The sequence below is a fragment of the Lutra lutra genome, chromosome 2 (assembly GCF_902655055.1).
Source record: "Lutra lutra chromosome 2, mLutLut1.2, whole genome shotgun sequence".
NCBI lineage: Eukaryota > Metazoa > Chordata > Mammalia > Carnivora > Mustelidae > Lutra > Lutra lutra.
Genome location: NC_062279.1, coordinates 183,212,645 through 183,238,461, shown reverse-complemented (window position 1 = coordinate 183,238,461; position 25,817 = coordinate 183,212,645). Strand labels below are relative to the sequence as shown.

General features: G+C 43.4%; 1 protein-coding gene across 3 annotated transcripts in view; it reads right to left on the bottom strand.

Annotated features, from left to right (window-relative positions):
- Positions 1-7,730: 7,730 nt before the first annotated feature.
- The window catches only part of DCUN1D4 (defective in cullin neddylation 1 domain containing 4), a 78,650-nt gene continuing 60,563 nt past the window's right edge, over positions 7,731-25,817 (bottom strand). For 2 of the 3 annotated variants that reach the window (XM_047719259.1, XM_047719261.1), the window contains 4 exons: positions 23,478-23,586; positions 12,584-12,688; positions 10,399-10,501; positions 7,731-10,196 (listed from right to left, as the gene is read on the bottom strand). In XM_047719259.1, coding sequence (XP_047575215.1) covers positions 10,141-10,196; positions 10,399-10,501; positions 12,584-12,688; positions 23,478-23,586 — 373 coding nt within the window. In that variant the 3' untranslated portion in view covers positions 7,731-10,140. The remainder of the gene's footprint in view (positions 10,197-10,398; positions 10,502-12,583; positions 12,689-23,477; positions 23,587-25,817) is intronic. The other variant, XM_047719260.1, reaches the window with a different exon arrangement.

Sequence of the window (25,817 nt, the reverse complement as noted above, 5' to 3'; positions counted from 1 at the left end):
TATAATTTCCATTGGATTCTTTTTTTACAGTTACCACTTCTCTGCTGAAATACTCTCTCATAAATATAATTTATAGTTATTTAAAGGCCACATCAGTTAATCCTCATATCCAAATTTCTTATGGGCCCTTTTTCTATTGTTTTTTTTCCTTTCTTTTTTTTTTTTTTAAGATTTTATTTATTTATTTGACAGAGAGAGATCACAAGTAGACGGAGAGGAAGGCAGAGAGAGAGAGAGAGAGAGAGAGAGAGGGAATCAGGCTTCTTGCTGAGCAGAGAGCCCGATGTGGGACTCGATCCCAGGACCCTGAGATCATGACCTGAGCCGAAGGCAGCAGCTTAACCCACTGAGCCACCCAGGCACCCCTTTTTTTTCCTTTCTTAATAAAAATGTCTAGCCCCTTTTTGTAGGTTTGGTTATTTTTGAATGACTAACATTAAATAACATTGTGTACAAGAAATCATAGATATAGTGTAAAGTTCTGTATGATATTTCTTTAATAAAAGAAAGATCACTTCATGGTTTCAATAGTCTTACAGATACTGGATATAAAAAAGTGGAGCAAAGACAGCTGGGAAAATGGGTTCTGGTCTTGCAACTTTGAGGACTAAAATGCTCCATCTGTCTTTCAGGGAAAGGCACATCTTGTAGTTGCTTCTTACTGATGCTCTGTGCCAATCAGCTTTTTACTTATTGACATATAAACAATGTAAAATGACAATCTAGGAACACCTGGGCGGCTCAGTTAAGCTTCTGCCTACAGCTCAGGTCATGATCCCTGGGTCCTAGAATTGAGTCCCACACCAGGCTCCTTGCCCAGTGGGGAGCCTGCGTCTTCCTCTGCCTATTCTGTCTGCCATTTCCCATGCTTGTACCCTGTCCCTCTCTAACAAATAAATAAATCATAAATAAATAAATGAATGAATAAATAAATAAATAAATAAAATGACAATCTACCCCAAATCATCATGATATTATAGATCTCATACCCATCTATTTCCTCCTGTTTCAGTATATTTTCATTCAGATTTCTGAAGAAGAGAGTGCAAGAGGCTTAGTGAAGTCTATGGATTGGTACCCACTGGGACAGGCACGTACCATGGGTTAGTCAGCCATAGCCGTACCATAGGTGTGAACTCACATATTCAAAAAGGGCAGAAAGACTTACCGAGAAGTAAGTCTCAGCAGGCATGCCTGGGTGGCTCAGCTGGTTGGGTGTCCGAATCTTGACTTCAGCCCACGTCACAGTCTCAGCGTCATGAGATGAAGCCCTACATTGGGCTCGATGCTGAGCATGGAACCTGCTTAAGACTCTCTCCCTCCAAGGTCCCTGGGTGGCTCAGTCATTTAAGGGTCTGCCTTTGGTTTGGGTCATAGTCTTAGTGTCCTGGGATTGAGCCCCACGTCGGGCTCCTTGTTCAGTGGGGAGCCTCTTTCTCCCTCTCCCTCTTCCTGCTGCTACCCTATTTGTGCTGTCAAATAAATAAAATCTTAAAAATATGGAGCACTGGGTGTGGTGCAAAAACAATGAATACTGTTACGCTGAAAAGAAATAAAAAATTAAAAAAAATATATATATATATATATATATTCTTACTCCAGTGACCTCAATTTCATGGCTGAAGTGTAACCAACCCATACGTTCCCACTTCTGAAAAATCAGCCAATCCCTGAACTCTGTGTTTCCCCAGGATTTGATAAAATTAGCAGAAGGGGGACACCGAGAAGTCCATCAGAGACCCAAGCAGCACACATAGGGCTTACATGCCTCACCCCTCCTTGTGGCAACCTTTTCTCCATATCACATGGCCCCCTACCAAGCTGCTGGAGGTGGAGACATCTGCCCGAGTTTAACCCTCACTCTCCCACCTTCCAGCCACGTGACTTAGCACAAGCTACGTAAACATTCCAAACCTCAGTTTCTTTGGTATACTTCCCATGATTCTTGAAAGGTGTCTGAGGAGACCAGGGTCAAACACTGGTGTTTACACAGTATAAAACCTCACTAGTTGCCTTCTCTTCTGAAAGGAGCTAAATATGGTCAGGTAGCCACCAACTGACCTTCCTGTCTCCTACCTCCCTTGAATCCATTACAGTTTGCTAGCAATTAAGTCTCAAAATCCACGAGTACATACAAGACATCAGTGTAGAAGGTAGCAAAGATGATTGTGTTGAACCAGAAAGTCTCATTTATTTTTTTCTTGCTCACTGTCACGGGTCTGTCACCTGCAATGTCATCTCACTGTGGTCAGAATTGAAAAAGTACTTGACTTCAAAGACCCTTAAAAGCCTGCTCCTTTATATCCCCAAATCTCCATGCCGGAGCAACAGGGAGAGAGGGTTGTAGGTGCCTTCTAGCAACTTACCCTGAGGATGGCGGTGGGCTAGGGGGGAGACCTAAGTCCTCCAACTGCTTAGCTGCAAAGATTGTGACAATTGGACAGTACTGGGTCTCTGCTAGCCCACGCTCTCCCTGCACCTGGGATTGGGGTCTCTGGAAATTTGTCAGTAGGGGAACTGTTTTCCGAGCACTGTCCACACGTTGGCCGTGCTTGCTTCATGGCTCCCCCCGCTGCCGCTGGAGGTTCCCCACCCCTAAATCTCTCTGCCACACTGTCTGACCCTTCATCTCCCAGCACTCAGCTTCCCACTCCCCTTGCAGAACCCCTGGGGGTCTTCATCCCATGGGTGTCCTCCCCTCTATGAAAATGCTTAGTGGCTGGGCCTGGGGAAGGACACTCCTGGAAGACGGACCTCCCATCTCTCTCTTGTGGGGAGTGGGCTGGGGTGCTCTGCACCTGTCACTTCCATCTGTTGAGTGGACAGGCTTAGGGCCAGTCTCCAAAGGAAGGCAGAGGGTGCCTGCCTCCCTCCAGGAGAGGGAAAAGAGGGCATTTCTCACTGGCTAGAAGCCTCGCACTATGTGGGAGTTTTGAACTATAGTCGGATGTCCTCAGAGTGAACTCTGGGGATCTGGGAGGCCATTCCTCCATGACGGAACGTGCTTTACCATCTCCTGCTTGATGTAGCTGCCTCGGTACATTTCATATCCTTTTTCCTGAGATATTTCTTCTGTTGGCATCTTTTTGGTCAATTACATATCTCTTCATGACAACCACAAACTCCCTGTCTTAAAAAGCCCAGTCTCTCTACTGTCCCTATATCCTATCTCTGTGTACACTGTAGCACCTAAGAGTCAACCCACGCCGAGTCCCCAGCTATCCCTATAATGCCGTATTCTCCAAAGGAACTCTTGGCACCGGGTGTCTTTCTAGTCTACCACTTATCAGTGGCTCATGCTACTTAACACCAATGGGCACAGACCCCCACGCCCAGAGGTCCTTCCAGATTTTTCAATCTGTCGCTTTTCTATTTATCCCAGTCCCCCACTCTGCACACTTAAAAATTTTAATGCCTCTGTTCCCAATTTCATATAAGAGTTGTGCCTAACGTACAGTTGAAGTCTGTTGCTACAATGATCGCACTGCAAATGTGAAAATCAACCTCGATGAGAGAAATAAAGGAGGAGGAATTTGAAGCATTAGTGAGCACTCAGACATGCAGAATAGGGTGCTAAAAGGCACATATTATTCTATTAGGATGATCTGTGATGGAGTCATAACTCCTGTCCAAATCCCACTCTCAAGAAGGTGTAGGTAGCAGCCCCCACGGGTAATGAAGCCAAAATAAAAATTAAGCAAGTAGACAGGAAATGGAGTGGCTTTTTTTTTTTTAAGAGATGGAGGGAGAGAGGAAGACAGAGAGAGAGAGAGAGAAGTGGGGAGGGGCAGAGGGAGAGAATCTTAAGCGGGCTCCACGCCCAGCACGGAGCCTGCCGTGAGGTTCAATCTCACGACCCTGAGACCATGACCTGAGCCAAAATCAGGAGTCGGACGCTTAACTGACTGAGCCACTCAGCTGCCCTGAAATGCGGGAGCTTTTAATATACTATTGAAAGTTGGCCACAACTTTTTTTTTTTTAAAGATTTTTTTAATTTATTTATTTGACAGAGAGAGAGAGATCACAAGTAGGCAGAGAGGCAGGCAGAGAGAGAGAGAGGAGGAAGCAGGTTCCCCGCGGAGCAGAGAGCCCAATGCGGGGCTCGATCCCAGGACCCTGAGATCATGACCTGAGCCGAAGGCAGAGGCTTTAACCCACTGAGCCACCCAGGCGCCCCAGGCCACAACTTTTTGAATGAGTTCACTGGTTCTGAGTGCAGCTACAACTCTCCTCATCATCACATTTATCCCGAGATTTCTAGAAAACACTAGTTTGAATTTCAGATATTCAAATTTCGGCAATTCTGAGATGTCTCAGCTACAAAGTGCCAGAGGCAAAAAAATAAACAAAACAAAACAAAACAAAAAACCCTCCTCAGCTTACCTTCTCGTCGCCCCGGCTCTTCACAGCCCACATGCTTCAGAGAGTGATTGCAAAGGCGTTATTTCCAAAGGACTGAATACATTTCCTCAGAAGAGATTACATTTTAAATGATGTTTTTAAAAAATTTCCATTTAATTACTATAGACAATTTGTTTCTCAGTTTCCAATTATTATTGTCAGCATAGCCCACTTACTCACTGTAATTTCTGAACAAGGACTTGTACACAGGGGACGGTTTTGGGTTTTGTTATGGCAATTAAAGATAAATGTTACGAACAGATTCTGGGGGGAAATAAAACCAACCGTCTGCTGCTGAATGTGCCAAGAGCGGTGAGCGTGCTCTGTTTGGGATTCCCTTCTGCCCCAAGGGCTTAGGCTAGTAGACAGGGCCAGGAAGCTCTTGTATCATTTCCGCACGCGTTAGGTTTTTTCCCCTTCCAAGCTGTCACTAGGTTCCATGGGCAATTCTTCTCTAAAGGGATCACAGGAGCTTCTCTCTCATCTTCTACCTGGAAGTTCTTCTTCACACAAAGATATGGGGAGAAGGTTCAGGCGAGGCAAAAGGGGGGATGTGTGTTGCTCCATGGGGAGCACGTCCTCCTGCCTCCCTGTGGGTTCAGACAAATCAAGAAAGGTGCTGTCCGGGAGCTCCCTCTCCTTCTCACCCCTCTAGCTCTGGGGTGGAGTCCGTGATCTTCCATCTTTTCCTGCAGGTAATGTTTTCCATTTTCCGTTCACTGTGCCTCTTTGTCCCATTATTTCAAAGAGCTGTCTTTAAAAATGTGCTTCCGGGGGCGCCTGGGTGGCTCAGTGGGTTAAGCCTCTGCCTTTGGCTCAGGTCATGATCGCAAGGTCCTGGGATCCAGCCCCGCATCCAGCTCTCTGCTCAGCAGGGAGCCTGCTTCCCCCGCCCTCTCTCTGCCTACTTATGCTGTCAAATAAAATCTTTTTTTTAAAAATGTGCTTCCGTTGGAGCAACCATCCTGTAACCTCTTGCTTTCATAGGTCTGTGGCAATGCAGCTCAAGCTGGGTGTGTGCGTGCGCGTGTGTGGAGCAGGCATTAGTCATCTATTCCCTCCCCGGAGCATCCTGCTCATTACATTGCTAGAGAACTTCATTTCAATGACTGGGGTTTTTATGCGGACTAGTATTGCCCAGAGAAACCCACCTCGTGTTCCTGCTTTGTAGGGTTGCACAAAGTGCCTTGTGACTTTCTGCTGTTCCCTGTGGCCCAGGTTGGGCCCGTCCTACCGCTGACCCTCTCCCAGTGCTTGCAGTCCATATAGAATGAAGCTTTTCCTTCATCTCCACCAACTGTCTCTGTAGGCGTCTGCAAGAGGATTTTCCAGAGTTGAGCCCAGCTTTGGTCCAGATGATAGCGGAAAGCCCATCTGCGTCACCAATTTAAAATGGTGTACCTGGAGATTCTGTGTTTTAGGAACCTTGTCTTCTACCTCCTGTCTTGCCTTCAAGCTTCTGGGAGTCTTAAAAAGTCTGGGTCGGTCCTCGTGGGTTCTCTGATCTTTACATGAGGTTTCTTAGGTCCTCATGATTTTCTGCCCTGCACGGTCTTGTGACTTGCTTCCTTCTACGTGCATTTTCGGGGCACCTGTGCTGTGCCAGAGGTCCTGCCATCGGCAAGCTGATACTCCACCATCAGACAAGTTCAGAGTGGTAAGCGGGGCTGATGCTCGCTAGAGACTAATTGGACAGTAGTACCAGAGGCAGTGAAGTGGGCACTTCTGCCTGGCTCTGGCATTTTCCAAGCACTTAATTATTAGCTCAGAGTTTTAGAAATCCACAGCGTATGGTTGCATATCTTTTTAATTCACTGTCTGGCTGAGGAGGGTTTGTACTGTACCTGGAACTGTTCCAGATTAAGAGACTAGAGAGAGGCAGGACAGCTACGTATGGTGCTTTTCCCCGGATTATAAATAAAATTGTTATCAAGGCCAATATTGGTATGAAGAGAGAGATTTTAATCTAGACTGTTTATTAGGTTATAGAACTGTATCAATGTGAAATTTCTTGAGTGTGATCATTGTATCGTGGTTCTTAAACTGTCCTTGTTTCGAAATACTAGGTATAAAGCATCATAATGTAATTTACTCTTGGTTCAGGAAGAAAAGTGTATCTATCCACAGAGAGAAGTGTACGTATGTACAGACATACACACACACACACACACACACACACACACACACACACTCAGAATGCCACAGAAAAGGTGGCAAAACGTTGACAAGCAGAAAATCTAGGAGATAGGTATATGGATGGGTTGAAGTTCATTATATTTCTTGAATTTTTTTTCTGTAGCTTTGATTCTTCAGTATAAAGAGTTCGGTGGTGGTGGGGGGGGAACCAAAAAGTAAAAGAGAAAATACTTTAAAACTACCTTAGGTGGTTTTTGAAGCAAAATCCCAAGAAGAGAAGAAAACTCACGAATCGGTTCTGAAACCAAACACAAATACTTTTTATTTATGGGATATCATTTTACATCAATTCCATTAAAACCTAAAACCAGTTTGCTGTACTCAAGTTAGGTGGCAGAACAGGGTTTCAGTTAAGCTGGAGTCACAGAACTTGCACACGTCTATGGGCGGAATGCAGATACTGACGACACGAAGCGTTCACAGTTACAGGCTGGCTGCCGTCCATTTAACAGTAACCCCCCAGGGAAAGGCCTTAGGATGAAAAGCAACCCACGTTTTGGTCTCATTTACAGACACCCAACACTTAGTTGGTCAATGAATTTTATACATTTATTATACAACATATGAAAGAATAAAAGATAAGGCTTACAGAGGTATTTTAGCAGTTGTAAGAATAAAAACCAAGGGCACACACTAACTCGGAAAGCTTTCCGTATAAACTTCAAAAGCACTGTTAAAATGGAGACGGAGAGGCAACAGATGTGTGTTGTTAAAGGAGAAGGTTAGAGGCTTGTCTAGTCGGATTTGTAAAAACCTAATTCAGAGTTCATGCTTTGAAAAGGCTGCATGTAACATTATAGTGGGTGTTTATGGCAAATCCAATTGTGAAATTTCTGACCTACCAGTAAACACCGCAAAGTTGTATCGTGACGACGGAGTATTGCAATGTGTAGGGAAGAGAGAAAGGGTGTAGACAGGTAAGAAAGAAAAACCAGAAGAAGGCACCCTAATTTCTTGAACATTAGCCAGTAAGTTAAGTGTCTGATGACTGCTCAATTTTATGTAACTTAGGGACATTTTTTAAAAGAAAAGCATCTTGTTACTCGTTTGGCCCCTTTTCGTCTCCCTAAAAATAACTGCATAAAATCAAGAGCCAAGGGCAAGCAGTCCACAGGCACAGAGGCTTCTTTTACAAGGGAGCTCGAAAACTATTTGGAGTCTTCTAAATGTACGAGATCGTCACTGCTTGGGAATACTTACTTTCCATATTCCAGATCACGAATAGTTTTCCCTTGGGTTTTTTCCCCCCGATCATCAAAATGTTCACAGCGGCTGAAATGGAACATCTCCCCGTAACCATCCTCTTATGTTAGGATTAGCTGTGCTTAGTGTTCCCGAACATTCTCCAGTACTAACCGTAACTCTGAAAATAATTTCATCTATGATTTCTACTTGTTTAAACAAAACTACAGCAGATCGAACCTAAGAACTGTTGCCTTTAAGGTGTGATTTATTATTATTTTTTTTTAACTTTGCGGGATACTTCTGAAAATGAATCGAGTTCTTCACAAATTCACACCTGCCTCTGGCCCATCGCCTCGGAACACCAGGCACCTGCTGGGATGGAACAGATCGGTCCCGAGGGCTGTGCTTGCGTCAACACCTTCTCTTCTCTTCGGTTATTAACTTGTGCAAACTGGTATGAGGTTGTAAGGTAGAGAGACGAGTCTACCATTCCTAAGCAAGGAATGATGAAGTCTGCTTAATCATTACAGAGTTTTTCACACTTCTGGTTTATTTCACAGCAAACCAAACCTTCCTTTTTGGTAGAAAAAGGGAGTGATTTCATTCTACCGCATCATGATTTTGTATATGCACACACACCGTATATACATACAAAATTTCTGTCTTTGGTGGTTCAGTTAGGGAGAAAATAATATGAAAATCTGAACACTGTTTGCAAAGAAACTGTGACATAGTGGTCAGGAGTAGCATTGTCTGTGTGCTTTTGCTCACTTAATGCCATTTAAAGGTTCACATTTAGTCCAAGAGATTTTTTTTTGGCCAGATTTTGTGATAACCCGAACCTCTTCCAATCATTATTCCATCATGGATCTTGCTCATACCTACAGCATGCACCTGTCCAAATGCACCATTAACTTTTTATCGGTTTAAATCATTAGACTTTTATGTTTTCACAAAACTTTAGGGACTAAGTTAGTCATTCAATAGCACCAGATAGTTGAGGGGGAAACAGGTTATCTATACATTTTCTCAAGAAGGGTAAGGCAAGGAAAAAAAAAAAAAAGAGCAAAAAAAAAAAAAAAAAAAAAACCAGACATAAAATACAAACCTAAAAATACCGTCCTGTTTACTCTCGTTTCCTCATCCACATAAATAATGGCTATCACCTTTCTGTACAAATTACTCGGGTAATGAATGACAAGTGGCCCCTCCAGGAAAGGTCCTACCGTGTGATAAAATGAGCTCAATGCTGGTGGTTTCGTGTCCATTGCCTGCAATGGACATTCTGCCAGGAAAAGCCTAGCATAAAAGAAAATGAAACAAAACACCTCTCACTTATAGTATAGTTCTTTTTCCAGGAAAACTAGAAAATTAGACACCATGAAAGCTTAACTAAAAATCTAAACCACAACTAAAGGTGCTTTGCGGTTATAAATTGCCAGCAAACCATCAGGTTTCCACGGAGCAGGCAAAATCAATGTTACCTAGAATGGCACGGGAAGCATCGGGAGACCCAACACTGACAAAGAGAAGGCAAAAGGGAAAACCAAAACCAAAACAAAAAAAAACCCAAAACAAAAAAAAACCCAAAACAAAAACAGCAAAGGAAGTTTACAAGAGTTTCAAACTCATTTAAAAAAGGTGCAATTTTAATTTGTTCATTTGTACCTATATTCAAACTACTACGGCCTAACATCAGAGAATAAAAACCTACACCCTGCGTGGTGGAAAGCATCTGTGGCATGGTACGTGTCTAGATGTTCAAATAATTGTACCTTCCATCATTTAGAAACACTCACACTGAAGTAAACCAAATTATATTTGGCATGTGCCTCTGCGAAGGTCTGACTCGCACCTCTTTCCACAAGTTGGCCTCTTAAACGATGAGGTTAATTCTGGCAACATTCACTTATGGTAAAGGTTGTTCTCTCTTGTGTTCTGAAATGCTACACTGGAGACCAAATAGAGTATAACTGGTTCGTTTGAAAAAAGGGACTAGAAATATGCCACAAAAATTATTTTTACAATACAGTTTTGCAGAAATAATCTCTAGGTGAAGCTTTGTCTTTTTATACACATATACAAAATTTAAACAGCAATATACACATCATCACAGTGAGGGCGCTGGCAAAGTCACCAATCTGTAGTGTTAGGTACAAACTGCAAAGCAGCCTTCCAAGAGGACGAGGCTACACAGCAAGCAGAGCCGGCCCGTTCAATAGCAAACACCAAAACGTCCCTGCAAAAGGGAGACAGTGCAAGAAAAGCAGCATGCGCTTGGATACAAACAGCAATTTATGGCTAATGGTTGACAGATCTGTGGTAACAGTGACTCTCTCGCTGCTATGCATAAAGTCCTAGGACATCTGTTTGTCTTTATACCACTCCACAAACTCGTCCAACAACACTGGCCCTGAAGAGAGAAAACAAAGGGGCTATAAGGCTCTTCCCAGTGAGGAGGGTGTGCTGATGGATGGGGCGGGGAGGGGGGGCCTGGGCTGGGGGCGGGGTTGGGGTGTGTGTGTGTGTCTGTGTGTGTGTGTGAGAGAGAGAGAGACTGAGAGAGAGCGAGTGAGCGAGCGAGCACGAGCGCGCACCCAGTGCCCGGTACTTACATGCTCCATCTTCGTCGTAGTTGCTGAGGTCAAGGTTAATTGTCCTGCTAAATTCTAGCACATTGCACCACTGGTCTTTGTTAATAACTTTATATTTTGATTGCTGATGGAGGGAAAAGTAACATGAATTACTGACACTTACAATGAATAAATGACACGGTTTCAACTGCTGTGTGCATCAACTTAATAAAGTTCATGAAGGTTAACTCTTTCATTTGAGGTATGTTAAGCACCAATCTAGGAGAAGGATGAGAGACAGCAAGAGTAGAACTTAAGATGACAATTCCCATTAGGAAAATATTATGAGGGCTCAACACAAAATGACAAGCACATCAAAGAAACATGATTTTTATCCCTAGAAGTGAAATTTCTAGACTGCCAAAGCCCTCATTAACCTACTTCATAGAGATCCTGCAAGAATTACAAGAGATAATTTATGTAAAGTACCTCATTCAGTGCTTGGCAGAAAGCAGGTGCTAAATAAAGAGTAGCTCCCCATTAATAATCCCTGGCCTGATCAGCACGCTCACTGTCAAGTACACACACAGCAGGAAGTTATTCTCCGGGAACTGACGAAGGGCTAGCAGCGGTCTCAGAGCTAGGTGCTCTAGCTGTTGGAGAGAGTTACTGTTCTAATCATTCAGACCTTGAATCTGATCATAAAAGTAATAAATCAGAACACCCATGAAGTAGTTCTCCTATTCCACTCAGACAAAAAATATGCCATAGGTATTTTTTCTTTCAAAGTACACAATTCCTGTATAAAGACTGAAAAATTAAAACTCAGATTCAACAGTTTTTAAATCCTACCCACTAAAAGTCAGGAACACTGGGAACCAATACGAGGAGGGGGAGAGCAGAGAGAGCTGAGCCCACGGTTTTGAGGGTGCAAACACAAGAGAAGCTCAAAAGAAACGCTCGCTATGTCCTTTGAAAAGAAAAAAAAAAGCCAACTAATGTAAAAGAGGGAACAAAGCACAGACTACAAGTTGAACTTCTGAAGCAACTCAAAGCAAACATCAGTCTTGGAAACAGCTAAAGATGCTCCTGGAACCATGCAAAGTCAGACTGGCTTGCGGCAAGATCTTTCAGCTACAAAACTCCTTGCACCGGGGCTCAAATTCTGCTCTACTCTGAGAACAGGACCTATTTCTACTCATTTTTCGAAGAAAGCTAACATTTCATGGGACGCCCAGAGAAATTAGAACAGATCACTTGTAGCCACGGACTGTCACATCAATAAATACTTCTTATAGTAAAAACTGTATCTTATACCCGTCTTGAGGAGTCCTGGTTAGTGACCGTTAAAAGCAATTTTTAGTTACAGTCCTCAAAGAATCAGATCAGCTCAAAGTTTTTCTGGATCACTGCATAAAGTGAGCTGTAAGAAAGATTAAGGCGAGAGTGAAGCTGGAGTCAGGGTAGGGCCCAAGTTTTTCTCAAAGACCCAGGACCCTTGTCCTTTGAAGCAAAGGGCACTTTTTAAGGGGTCTGGGTCTGGAGGGCAAGAAGGATGCCCTCTGTGACAACCCCCGAAGCTGAAACTTACGTCTCCATTACTTCCAGGTCCTACAGTATCACAGGGCATCAAAACCAGCAGCTCAAAACGTTTGATCATGAACACTTAGAGCAAGCAAACCTCGGTGGAGTCAAGCTCTGGACATTTTTTCTAACGCAAACGCAAAGGAAATGGATACTGAGGGAGATGCTGCCAGTGTGCCTAACCCTTTGATGGAGCTAGGTGCCCACATTCTTGGAGATAAAGAGTAGAGAACAGTACAGGACCAACTCCTATGATAAGAAGGTGGACAGCCGCTTCTGAACCTTTGCTTCATAAGAGTGGAAATTCATCTACAGCCACAAAAGAAAGTGAACCTTGTTTTACTGCTGTTATGCAGAGCAGGATATCCTAGCGGAGGTCAAGGGGGGCAAGAGAGCGGGAAGGACAGAGCCATGGCCGTCTCCGATGCACCTGCACCCGGAAGTGATGCGGCACATACACCCCGCCCCCCCCCAGACAGCCCCAGGGAAAACAGGGAACTGCTCACGGACAGCGATTACGTCACCATCATTCCTATAGGCAGAAAAGTACAACAAACAGAAAATTATGTGAAATGGTTAAATAAAGTAGACTTGGTAGTTCTAAGCAAGCAAACATACATTCCATAAAATAACAATTTGGTACCTCTAAGAATTGGTGAAAAACTGGAAAAAGGGGCCAGATTTTTCCTAATAACAGTCCCAACATGCACTTGGCAGTGTTTATGTCTAGGCTGCGCTGGTCCTTTTCCTGTTTAACAAACAAAAACAAGGATGAGCCAGATGCCCCCAAATAATAAATTCCAATAATCCAAATTTCTGTTTCACTTCAACACAAAATTAGTAAACAGCTCATTTGTCATACACCATAAAAACCCTGAACCAAGCCTCAGGTGGGGGAGGGGGGCGGTTCAAACACAAGGGAGGGCTTAATCAGTTCGGTGCCGTATCAGTTTACCGTGGGCAAGATTCATGTCAACTGAGTGATCGCCCTAACGCAAGAGCGATTAGTTATGTAGTCACGGTATCTATGATCATTTCACGGGATAAAGAAAAATCTACAACTCGATCACTTGCTGCGACATTTACAATAATTATCCAAATCATAATTATGGGCCCCAAAGTCTGTAACTTTACTAAATGGAATTTTATTAAAGGTTTCGATTTCCATGCTTAGGAATCAGGTTTCCTTAAGAAAAATCATTTTTTCCCACAATTTTATTTCACTGCTAAGTGTTTTTCATTGTTTTTCTTGAACCTAAAAAGCTGGAATTAAATCAACTCCTAATAAATGCTGGGGCTCTAGAGATTCTGAGAGGATGAACGCATCCGCGCACTGGGGGGCAAAGTGTCTAACGTGCTGCAGTCCTCCTTACCTTGGATTTATTAGATGTGGAATCTCTTAGCAGAACACCCCTAACTAGTAGCCAAGGGAAAGACAATACTTTATAAGGAAACCAGAAAAGCAATAATACATAAACCTGAATATGGGCAGATTAAGTTCAAATTCACTTCTACTTGCGATGAAGGATCCTTTCTCCTTCTCACCTTTCACACAAGTTTCCATTCCAGACATACAAGCAGTCTGTTTCTAAGTAAAGGGACTGAGGATCTGGGCCCATGAGCGGTAACCTCACATATCCGAAGCTAGCCTCCTTGTGGTATTTTAACTACAGCGGAAATGTGCAAAAGGATTTTCGACAAAGGGAAAGTGAGAGCCTGGCCATCCCGCTTGGGACGGAATCTCAGTGTTCGTCAAATTCAGGGATGACGCTGGGACTACCACGGTCAGCCACGTATGAGCCACACATACCTTCCGACCAAATTAACTGTTACCTCGAGGACTCTAACACTGAGGTGCTCATTAGTACACACGGAATTTCTGGCCATGACACTGGATTTGAAAGTGAAGGACTTGAACAATATAGCCCATGGGAGGGCCTCGCTCAACAACAGCAAACAGGGCAGATGCAGATACAGGAAGATGAGCAACAGGTCTGTCTTTGGTCCCAGTCGCAAAGGGTTAAGGACTGTTCCCCGACAGACCAGGTCAGTTGGTCCAAGTCCCCCTTCTCCATTACAGGCCACGCAAACTGAGTCTGATGATGGTGGGGGCCCAGCTCCACAGTTCCATGCAAACAGGTGGGACCTCCTTTCCACGGTGTTCTCTGCCTGTCTCCTGGCCACGCATACGCTCTTGCTCAGGGCTGCGGGACTCACTCCCAGGGAGAGGAGGGCAGGAGGAGAGGTGCGCCCGAGACTGCCCACCTCTCGCCAACCACCCTCCTCCTTTGCTGCATTTCAGGGGCTCACACTTCCGCGATGCACTGTGCAAGCAAAGGGACAACTTCCCCTTACCCTGTAACATGGGTGTGGCACACAGCAACAGCACACCACACTATAAAGCAATCCACAAAAAAATAAAATAACGAGCAAACTGTTGAAAACACACGCGGCACCAGAGGACGGGGCCCAAAGTTCATTTGCTGACCAACTGCTCAGGTAGCACAGGGCTGAGGCCACCGGCGTCCTGCACACCCTTTCCCCCTAAGGAGTTTGTAATCACTCACTACGCCTAACGTCGCTAGTCTTGCCTTGATACAGTTGTGCCTTCTTCCAACATCAATGCCTCTGTCCCCATCACGATGGACATACACTAAGGTGACAAAAAAAAAAAAAGATACAAAGGACCTGGACAGACTCTTTGCAACAATATAATCATCTGACAAACTGATGATCATGAAGGAATTTCAATGCATGTGTTTGGCAGTGATGCCAAAACATGGAGGAAAGGCATCAGACTCACAGGACCGGAAGCTGAACAGCACTCACTTACTCCTGCTCTGCAAGGGTGCCAGCCGGCAGCTCGCAATCACTAACACCATCTTCTGCCTAGCAAATAAGAGAAAGATATTATGGACGCACTCACAGTCTGAACAGTGGCATCTCGCTGAAAACCAACATTGCCAGTGGGGGGATACAGACTAAGTGCAAATGACCATGAATGGAAACGCTCAAAGTTCCCGGGAACAGCACAGTTGAGAGCTCCCACAGCACACATCTCCTAACCAGCAAAACTGGAGACACGCCCAGGGGGTTCTCGGACAATGATCCTAATGGCAGTCTCTGCAAAAGGGCTCCCAATCAGAAGTGAAAAGAATCTTCTAGGATGCTATGAGGCAGCCATCGACATCATGGGCAGTTAAAAAAAGAAAAAAAAAAATCACCTTAACAAATTCAAGGAGTACAGCAAAGACATACAGGAGCTCCTTGAGAGAAATTTGAATAGTCCCCTGTCAACAGTGACCCATGACCCTCTGCTCTTAGAGCAACCAAGGAGCAAAGGACAGATTTCTGCATCTCAAGGTCAGAATCTAAGCAGAAAGGACCTTGAGGCAGTCTGTCAAGAGTCCGTCAGCATCCCCCAAAGGCCCATCAAGGCTAAAGGAGAAGAAACCAAACTTCCCTTCCTGCCTACTCCTGACCCAAGAAGTGGGGGTATCTCTTGGCATGCACTTCCATTGTCTAGGAGAACAGCTTAGAAAAGAATTTTATTTTTCAAAGAATAATAGGAACCAAACAGGTTCTAGACACCAAAGATACACTAACTCCCTAGAACACACAACTAGATTCTGCCTTGCTGTCTTCCTTAAACAGAGATTTTTATTTAAAAGCGCAGTTACAGACGATTCGGGCCTCTTCGTGGGGCAGCCGTAAAACCAAAAGAATGTACTCTGGAGATCTGAGGAAGTTATGTGTTGTCTCTGGACTAAATGCATTCCTCAAGCTAAAGTCTAACAACAGTGAATGTAGAAAGTGATGACGTTTATCAAGGTCTGATTTAAAGTTGTAGTATCTATTTACATATATTCAATATATACATAAAAAGTACCTTTGTTTATGTAAGACTGTTACAGTATAAGTCTTCTTGTAAAATATGAAAATTAAACACTTTTCTTCTTAAATAGCTCAAATGACTTAACAATAACAGAAACAAAGCAATTCAAATATGTAAATACGGTATTACAAAATGAATCTGTCACCACCTAGGTATCTAGATATTCTGTACAAGAGGTTCCCAACTTCCAGATTCTCTATTTCCAATTTTCACGAAGTGTTAACAGCTTAAAACTTGTATGAGAAATGGGGCGCCTGGGTGGCTCAGTGGGCTAAAGCCTCTGCCTTTGGCTCTGGTCATGATCTCAGGGTCCTGGGATCAAGCCCCACATCGGGTTCTCTGCTCAGTAGGGAGCCTGCTTCCTCCTCTCTCTCTCTGCCTGCTTCTCTGCCTACTTGTGATCTCTGTCAAATAAATAAATAAAATCTTAAAAAAAAACAACTTGTATGTGAAAAGGGGAACCCCAAGTTATTAAAAGTATAAAGAAAAAAAAAAAACCCTTCAAAAAAAATCCTTCTTGTTTTCAAGAGAGACTAGGTGAACTCAAGAAACCAACTGTGACTACAACTCACAAACATAAATGGCAAATACCAAGGCAGAAATTGGTGCGTGAAATCAAAAGGCCTAAACTGAAGACCTATGACACACGCCCTGCAATTCTTCTAGGTCACCACTGACATTATAAAAAAGAAAGCGCAAACGCAGTCCTCCTAAACACAGCTACCTAAGGGAACAAATGCAAAGTAAAGACAGCGCTAAAGAACTCGAGTTTTGATATGGTTCTGTTTTTGAAACTGATAATACAATAAATCAGTTTTTCAAGTGGGAGTCTTTTTTTTTTTTTAAATGCATGTGAAAAAACAAGCAAAATGTCAAAAAACCCAAGAGTGCCCTTCCACTGGGAAAAGTGAAATAGTTTTGCTCTTAGAACTTACCCAGCATTCATTAAGATAACAGTGTTTGCAAAACAATTACTTAATTAAGCTAAACTATTGACACTTCCTTTAAAACAAAAGAAAAAAAATCTGCCAACAGTCTTTCCTTGTCATTTTACTTGGCACAGATTCTCTGACTGTAAGCACTACTCTTGGAAGACAAGTCATTACTTGCAACTTGAGGTTTGCAGACAACCTAAGTCATGTCAGTGTAGAATAACTGAACTGTTCCTAATTCTATAGGGTAATTTATGGACTACTTCAACTGCACCAAAAGCTGGGAAAGGCGCCTTATACTTAAACGCATTTAACACAACGACTCTGTTAGGACAGGCGTTATTATAACCCCCACTTTATAAATAAGGGAACTGAGGCACGGGGAGCTGAATGACAGTCATCAACCAGTCGGTCAAGTCCAAGCCTGAGCTCTCGGCGAGTAGCACAGCACCTCCCTGAAAAAGGTTCAGAGGCAGCGAAGTCCCAACAGCTTTACAAGCAGGGGCTGAGCAACCGTGTCTGCCCCGCTGACGGTACTGTATCATAGCTTCCTTCCTCATATATTAAAGTATAATTGAAAGTATTTAACATAAACCATTGTTATTTATAATAGGGAATATTAAGGATATTAAGGATGTTGAAACAATAAGAAAGCTTAATTTCTATTAAAAGTTTGGTTTTAAAAGGTCTGCTGTGTTAATTATATGTTATTACCTCTAGGCGTCCTATCTTAGTAAGGAAAAAATAAATATTAGAGGGAAAAAAGAGGAGATGGACTTTTCCCAACCAAGATGGAGTTAGAGAAATCAGATTTCCCCTTTCACTTTGAAAAACTGGGAAACTGGACCAATTATCTGAAATGATGGCTGTCACACGATGGACAACAGGCAGCATAGGACCATGACCGCTAGAAGGAGATAGGACGGAAGGCCTAGGGTGATACCCTCTCATTGTTCTGAGGCAGGTTCCAACCCAGAACACAGGAGGAAGAACCCAAACCAAGCCCAGGGGTTCTTGCTGAGTTGGAAAGGACAGAGGCTGTAGTTCAAGGAGACAAAGGTGATTATGATTTGTGGGACAAAATACCAGCAAGGGGGGAGCTACACAGAGAGGTATCTAGAAATCCACAAAGTGTCTCCCCTAGTCATTGGCCAAGGACTTATCTGTGCAAGTGTAAGAAGAGACTGAGTGCAGGGAAGGCAGCAACCACTCACTGAAAAGGAGTAAGAAGAAATTCCCAGACCTCCGCAGGGCTGGGGAAAACCCTGTGTTCCCACCAGCTACAGTGGAAAGATCTAATACACATGGCCTTGGGTAGAATCCTCAAAAGAGACTTACCAGTGGGGTTGAATCATCCCAAAACTGAAGGTTGCTCCAGACCAGGACTTTCAAAGGATCAGTCTGGTTCCAAGGAACTATAACTGTACACCAGGAAAATGCTTAAGCTCAATCTTATTTAAAGGAATACAACAAAACTCAGGAACCAATAACATCTGGCATCCAATCAAAAGCCAAAAAAACAAAAACTACTAGGAATGCAGAGAACTTGTCAAATATGATTATAATCAAGACAAAAATTAAGGAATAGAAAGATACGTAAAAACGACAGACGTGATGGTACCAGGAAACAGAGTTTTTAAAACACCTGTCATAAACATGTTCTAGATGTTCAAGAAGGTAGGAGAAGATATTATCACATAATGAGGAGAGAAATGGATAGAAAAAAGGCTCAGATGGAACTTTTCCAGCTGAAAAATACAGCACCCAAAATGATAAATATACAGGCCAGGATTAATAGCAGAATTAGACACTGAAGAAGAAAAAAATCATTATTAGCAGACATAGTAAGAAATATTACAAAGGATAAGGGGAGACCCCAAATCTGAACATGGAATCACTGGCTCACGGGACAACATCAAGCTTCTAACACGGGTGTTAACTACTGTCCCAGAAAGACAGAAAGAGGGAACAGAAAAAATGGTGAAGAAATAACAGCTGACAAATTTCCCAAAGTAATACAAACTAAGTCCACACATTCAAAAAACTGAACAAACCCTAACCAGAATGAACAGAAGGAAAATTATGCCAGGGCATACTGTAATCCACTTGCCAGAAAGGAGGGAAAACGAATAAAACCAGCTACAAAACAAGACACTATGTTCAACAGAAAAATGAACATCGGACTTATCATCGGAAACTATTTAAGACAGAAGACAAGGGAAAGAGATCATTTAAAGAATATTAACAGTCAATCTCTAATCTTTTATCCAGAGAAGCACCTCCTATATCGAAGGCAAATTAAGTTTAGAGAATTCACCGCCAGAAAGTCTGTACTATGAGGAACGTTAAAGGGAATTTTTTTTTTTAGGCAGAAGGCAAAGGATACCAGGAAGAAATGTGGATCTACGTCAAAGAGCACAAACATGGCTCATAAAAGATATTTTTGTCTATTTAAAGAAAAAGTGATAACAATGTATGCTATGGTCTGATGTCTGTGGCTCCCCCTGAATTCGTATGTTGAAATCCTAACCCCCAAGGTCACAGGTATTAGGAGATGCGGCCTTTGAGAGGTGGTTAGGTCACGAGGCTGGAGGTGAATGCCATTCTAAAAGGAGACCCCAGGGGCGCCTGGGTGGCTCAGTGGGTTAAGCCGCTGCCTTCGGCTCAGGTCATGATCCCAGGTCCTGGGTTCAAGCCCCACATCGGGCTTTCTGCTCAGCAGGGAGCCTGCTTCCTCCTCTCTCTCTGCCTGCCTCTCTGCCTACTTGTGATTTCTGTCAAATAAATAAATAAAATCTTTAAAAAAATAAATAAATAAAAAATAAAAGGAGACCCCAGAGAACTCCCTCTTCCCCTCTGCCACGTGAGGGTACAGCAGAGAGCCATCTAAGATCAGGCTTCAGGTGACCACCAGAGACCTAACCTGCTGGCACCTTGACCCTGGATTTCCCAGCCTCCAGAACTGCAAGAAACAGATTTCTGTTACTTATAAGCTACTTAGTCTCTGGTATCATGTTGTAGTAGCCTGAACAGACTAAGACAATATACTGTGAGATTTATAGTACAAGGACAATGTCCCCCAGCAGCAGCAGAGAGTATGGGAGGGCAAAAGGAAAGTCTGCTATTGTAAAGGTTCTTGCATTATACATAAAGTGGTAAAATATTATTTGTAGATTGTGAAAATATAAAGATGTATACGTCAAGCCTAGAGCAACCACAAGAAAAATGAAACAGAGAGACAGCTATTAAGGCAATACCGGGATGGAATGATTAAAATGGGACCATTTAAAAAAAAATACCTCAATCCAAGAAATCATGATAAAGGGGGAAAAGGAACAAAACAAATGAGACAAACAGGGAAAAAAATACTATAGGAGACGTAAGTTTAACCATACCGATAATTACATTAAATGTACATGGTTTAAGCATCTCGAGAGGGTATTTTCAGACTGTCTATAGGCTGTCCATAGGAAACTATATCCTACCTGTGAGAAACCCACTTTAAACATAAAGACACGAATGGGTTTAAAGTAAAAGGGTGGAAAAAGACAGATCCTGCAGACTTTAATCAAAAGAAAGTAGGAATGGCTGTATCTGTATCAGACAAAGTAAATTTCAGAACAAGGAACATTACTAGAGATAAAGAGACATTTCATGATGCTAAAGGATCAATGCTTTAAAAGGCTGTAACCGTATGAACTGTATGTACACCTAATGTCTGCACTTCAGAATACGTGATGAAAACGACAGGGGGAATAAAGCTGGAGAGTTCAACGCTCCTCTCTCGGTGATGGACAGAACCTAGAAGGCAGACAACGGGAAGGACAGAGAAGACCAGAACAACACTATCAACCAGCATGACCTAACTGACCGTCATAAAACACTTCACCGAACAGCAGCAGGATACTCATTCTTTATGTGTTTTACACAAAAACACATCCATCGTGGCAGACTGTATTCTGGACAGCAGATCAAGTCTCCACATGTGTGGTGAACTGAAATGACACGTGCTGTATGTTCTCTGACCACAACAGAATTCAACCAGGGATCACCGCGAGGATTACTTGGAAAGCCCTAAATATGTGAAAAATAACACCAACGACACGTTTCTAAATAACCAACGTGTTAAAGAAGAAATCACAAGGGAAAATGAAAAATTTCTTGAACTGAATGCCAACGAAAACACGTACAACATCTCAAAATGGCGGATGCGGCGAAGCAAACCAAACCGAAGGGTCCAATGACAAAGCCATCCCAGAGCGTATTTTGGCCCAACTGAATGTGTCTGGCGAGGATTAATATGGGCGGCAGTTACTCATCTTACCTACCAGGGCCTATGAATTCACTGGCAGCGCTCAGTAAAAGCAAGGATCTCTGCTGGCTGCTACTGGGGATGCAAAGAAGTAAAATGCCGACTCCCCGGCTCCGTCCCAGACAAGGCAGGCCTGTGCCCAAACTCCATAGCCGCACTGGAGGGGGCAGGGGCAGGATCCCTGAGGGTGTGAGGGCAGGGGAGGCTATGGGCAAGGGGACAAGGGGATGCGGGTGGCTGGGCCCAGAAGCCCGAGGTGGCAGAGAGCTGTGGGAGCACAAGCAGGGCTCCGGGCGGGGGGGGGTCTGATGACGAAAGGCAAAAGCAGAAAGGCCAGAGCAGGTTCAGCAAACAGCGGGCTGCACGTCACAACACAGGTGTCCTGTGAGAAAGGAAACCCGCGGGACCTGTGGTCTGGACGTGGGACCAGAACCTGGATTTGAGTCCCTATCTACTGCTGATGGATGGCATGACCATGGTGCAATGTCTCTGCTTCTCCGCGGCCCACTCTCCTCCTCTGTGAAGGAGGCTGAACCCACCCCTGCTCGTCACGCACCGTGTGTGGGGGGACAGCCACACCGAACACATGGCGAAGCACTACGTACCCTGAAGGCCCAGGGGGCGGAAGGAAGGCTCTGCAGAGCTGGAAGGTGGCCCGGTGACCCTGGGGCTGAAGGCAGACGAGGGACACCCTCCTGACGGGATGCTGGATGAGAAGTGACAGGATGTGGAAACAAGGTGATTGCAGCAGTGCAGGCCTGGAGTAACTAGGGCCTTGAGTGGCAAGGCTGTGGTGGAAGCACCAAGGAAGAGGCCAGCATAGGGGGCTTCTGAGACAGGCCACACTGACAGGCCACGCTTACGGGCCACACTGACAGGCCACACTGATGGGCCACAGATGCGGCAAGCCGGGGCGAGGAGTAAAATGGAACTCGGGGCTAAAGCAGTGGGTATGTGGCAATCTCTGACCCCAAAACAGAAAAGCTAGAAAACAGGGCTTATTTTGGTGAGAAGCTGTAATGCTTTGAAACACACTTTGCCCATACAGTAAGAACAGTGGACTCTGGGAGGAAACCGGTCTCATGTAATAAAATGGTTAATCCTAAAAACCACGTATCTATTCTAAAAGCATCTGGCAAATAACTCCCATGTACAATTTCACAAATGCCATTTAGTAGAACACTGTGTCTGAGCTGCACCATATCATTTCTAACATCTATAAACTTTGATGTATTGTGATTTTATTGGTAGGTTATGAAAATGCAAAAATTCACAAATGAGGCCATGCTAGAGAACTACTAATGTGTTATTACAGATGCACCAGAATTCACCATCAAGTAAACCCTTGGGGCTGACCTACCGGAGTCAAAGCATGTAAAAAGGGAAAAAGATCAGCATGGTGGTTATGTTAAAAAAAAAAAAAAAGTTCTCTGTCCCTGAACTCTCTGCTTTAAAACCCAATCAATCAAGGGACGCCTGGGAGGCTCAGTTGGTTAAGCGGCTGCCTTCGGCTCATGTATTGATCCCAGCATCCTGGGATCGAGTCCCATATCGGGCTCCTTGCTTGGCAGGGAGCCTGCTTCTCCCTCTGCCTCTGCCTGCCACTCTGTCTGCTTGTGCTCACTCTCGCTCCTCTCTCTGACAAATAAATAAATAAAATCTTAAAAAAAAAAATCAAGAAAGCCTCGTCACCTGAATCCACGAAATGCACAAGCCTAACAGAGACCACAACACCGTTCCTGAATGGAGTATAACCGTATGGGCCGTGGGCTGTGTGTGAATGAACACAGCGCCAGCCCGAGCCTCGGGACTCCCCACCCACGGTGACTCGGCTGAGAAAACGAGACTTCATTCACTCCAGCAGAACCACGGTCACACACTCAGATGGGCCTCACCACATGACAAACAAGATTGCTCACTTTTCAGCACGATGACTAGAAACTATGTCTGAGTCACGTTCACTGGAATCCGCTCGGGTCTGAACTTCAAACGACTCCCAAACACAACACAGCACCCAGAGGGAAGCTGGATTCGATCTGAGTGGTTTACTCCGGTAACTCAATGGGTGAAGGTCTGCTGTTTCACGAGAATGACAAGCTTTCCCAAGCCTGTCTCAAAGACATTTAAGAAAACGGTCTACCACATGCCCATTTGTAAATGACTTCTAAGCCAATCTCAAGAACGACTGAAGGTCTGCCATCACAGCTTTTGCTAACACGCTACATTTTTGCCCAGAATCAGTTAGTTTAGAAAGCGTACATGTTGAAAGAAGTTCTAACTAGCATCCTGGGAGTAACTTACTCAACTTTGTTGCTTGCAGCATGTAAAAACGAACCTCAAAAGGCAGTAAGAAAAGGCGGGGGGAGGGAAACATCTGGATAGGCTCCAGAGAACTCACCCGTGCAAAGTCAAATGCATATCTGTAAATAAGTTTAAAGTTTGTAGAATCATTTAATAATGATCTTAAGTATTCCAAAGTATTTCTGAGTTTTTCTGTTGTATCACATCTAGAAAAACAGAATAAAGGCAAATTACAACCTGAGTTTGTTCTTAACTGGGTCGTTACATAAAACAGAATACCTAAAGAACACATTCATGACGATCTTATTTTTCCCACATTTTTGACTTAAAAAAATTTCCAATGTACAGAAAAATGGAAAGGATAGTAAACAGGCACCCACATACCCATCCCCTAGGTTCATAACAAATACGGTCAGATTTGCACTTTCTCACATACAGGCACTTTTTTTCTGTACCAGCTACTATTTGAAAGTAGCTGGCCAACATTATGACACTTCAATCCTAAACATATGAATACCATCATCACTCTTAATATTTTACCAATGTCAACTTTCTTAGCTAATGTACAACCCATATACAAAACTTCCAATTGTTCCCCCAATTTTCTTTATAGATGCTTTTTCTTGATCTAGGATCCAATCAAAGCTCATGTACTGCTTTTAGCTGTTTATCTCCTTAGTCTCTAGAAGGGCGTCCTGCCTTTTTCTGTCTTTCTTGACAATGCCATTTTCGAAAAAAGTCATTTTGCAGAATCCCAATTTGTCAGATAATTTCCCTAGGATTATACTTCAGCTAACTACTTACGGTAAGAACACTGCTCATGATATCCTTCTCCCTGTGTCCCATGGGGAAGCTCCTAATGTCAGTCTGGCCCATTGTGAGTGATTCTAAATTGCTTCATTCAATTTAAATACCTTCCCTCAGATTCTCCACTAACAGGTACTTTCCCTCCTCTGAAATGGTATATAATTTATGGGCTGCTATCTTGAGACTGAATCCTGTTCCTCAACAACTTTCATCTGGTGGCTTTAGCACCCACCTGCTTGAATCGACCTCAAATTTGAAGATGTGAAATGGTGATTTTTCTGACTCTCTCCTGCTGTGACACTACCGGCTGGAGCTCTTCTATAAAGAGAAGTTCTACTCACCCCCCTTTCTTCTCTTCTGGACTTCAGGATTTTTGCTTTTTATTCAGTGTTATAATCTTGCATTGCCTTTCGTCTTTGTGATGCACAAATTGTCCTCATTTGGGCAGCAACCCCTCTAAGCTGGTGCCACTGTCCTTCTGATTTGTCCCCGTCAGTCTCTGAACATGTCCTTGCTTCTGGCACAAGATATCCCAGCTCACTTTGTACTATCTCTACCCTATACCTGAAATCAGCTGTTTCTCCAGGGAGCTTTGGTGATAAAAACCTATTTTTTACAGGTAAGTGACACACGGTTTATTTTTCCTAAGGAAGTAGACTAATTGGCTATTTTTAACAATTTTCTGTTCCTAATACCTAGCCCTTAAAAAGGAGAACCAAGAGTCACCACTTCCACCAGTGATATTAACCTTTTCAATGCTGGATGTGCTTCCTACTAAGTATAAATAATACATACTGTAAGTCTTATCAATGTAAACATTTTACATACTTTATAAACTATAATATGGTTCATACTGGAGCACACTGATCTATTTTTAGCAATAAATCTCTAAAGTTTTCTTTTTTGTAGCTAACTACAAAACAGTTCCCATAATCTAAGGAGATAATAAAATATTTAAAAGCCAAAAATTAGAGTAAATGCTTCATTTCTATGAATCTACAACAATTTAGAATGTCCTCTATTTCTTCCTGATGTTTAGAAAGTAAAAAAAAAAAAAAAAAAAAAAAAGATAACAATTAGAGTATTTTAGAAGTCAGAAAAGGCTTCTTGAAGGGACTGAAATGTTTGCTGACAGTTAAAAGCAGACATCAAATATTTTTAGCAGAGAGGGTCTTTCAGATAAAAGGAACAGCACATGCAAAGGCCCAGTGGCAGAAGGGGGCATGCCAAGTTAAGATGAAAAGAAAACCACTGTGACTAGACAGGGTAGATGAAGAGGGGAAGTGAAAGGGAGGTGGGGCCAGGCCTTGTAAAGGGTTTTGCGGTCCAGACTGTTTTGTTTTTTTAATTGAATGCTAGAAAAAAAAATGGAAGCCACCCTCTACACCATGGGAAAGACCACAATAACTGGGCTTGCATCTTGAAAAGCCCACTCTGGATCTCTATGGAGAAAGACTGGGGAAGACAAAAAAAAAAAAAAAAAAAAAAAGATGCTGATAGCTTAGATAGAGATCCAGTGTCAGACCCCAAATGTGGGGTGAACAGTTGCTCAAAGGACATACAAGAAAGCAGTAAGTGGGAGTCTAGGAAACAGGAGGGGAACAAGCTATCTCTGCATTGGGCATTCTAC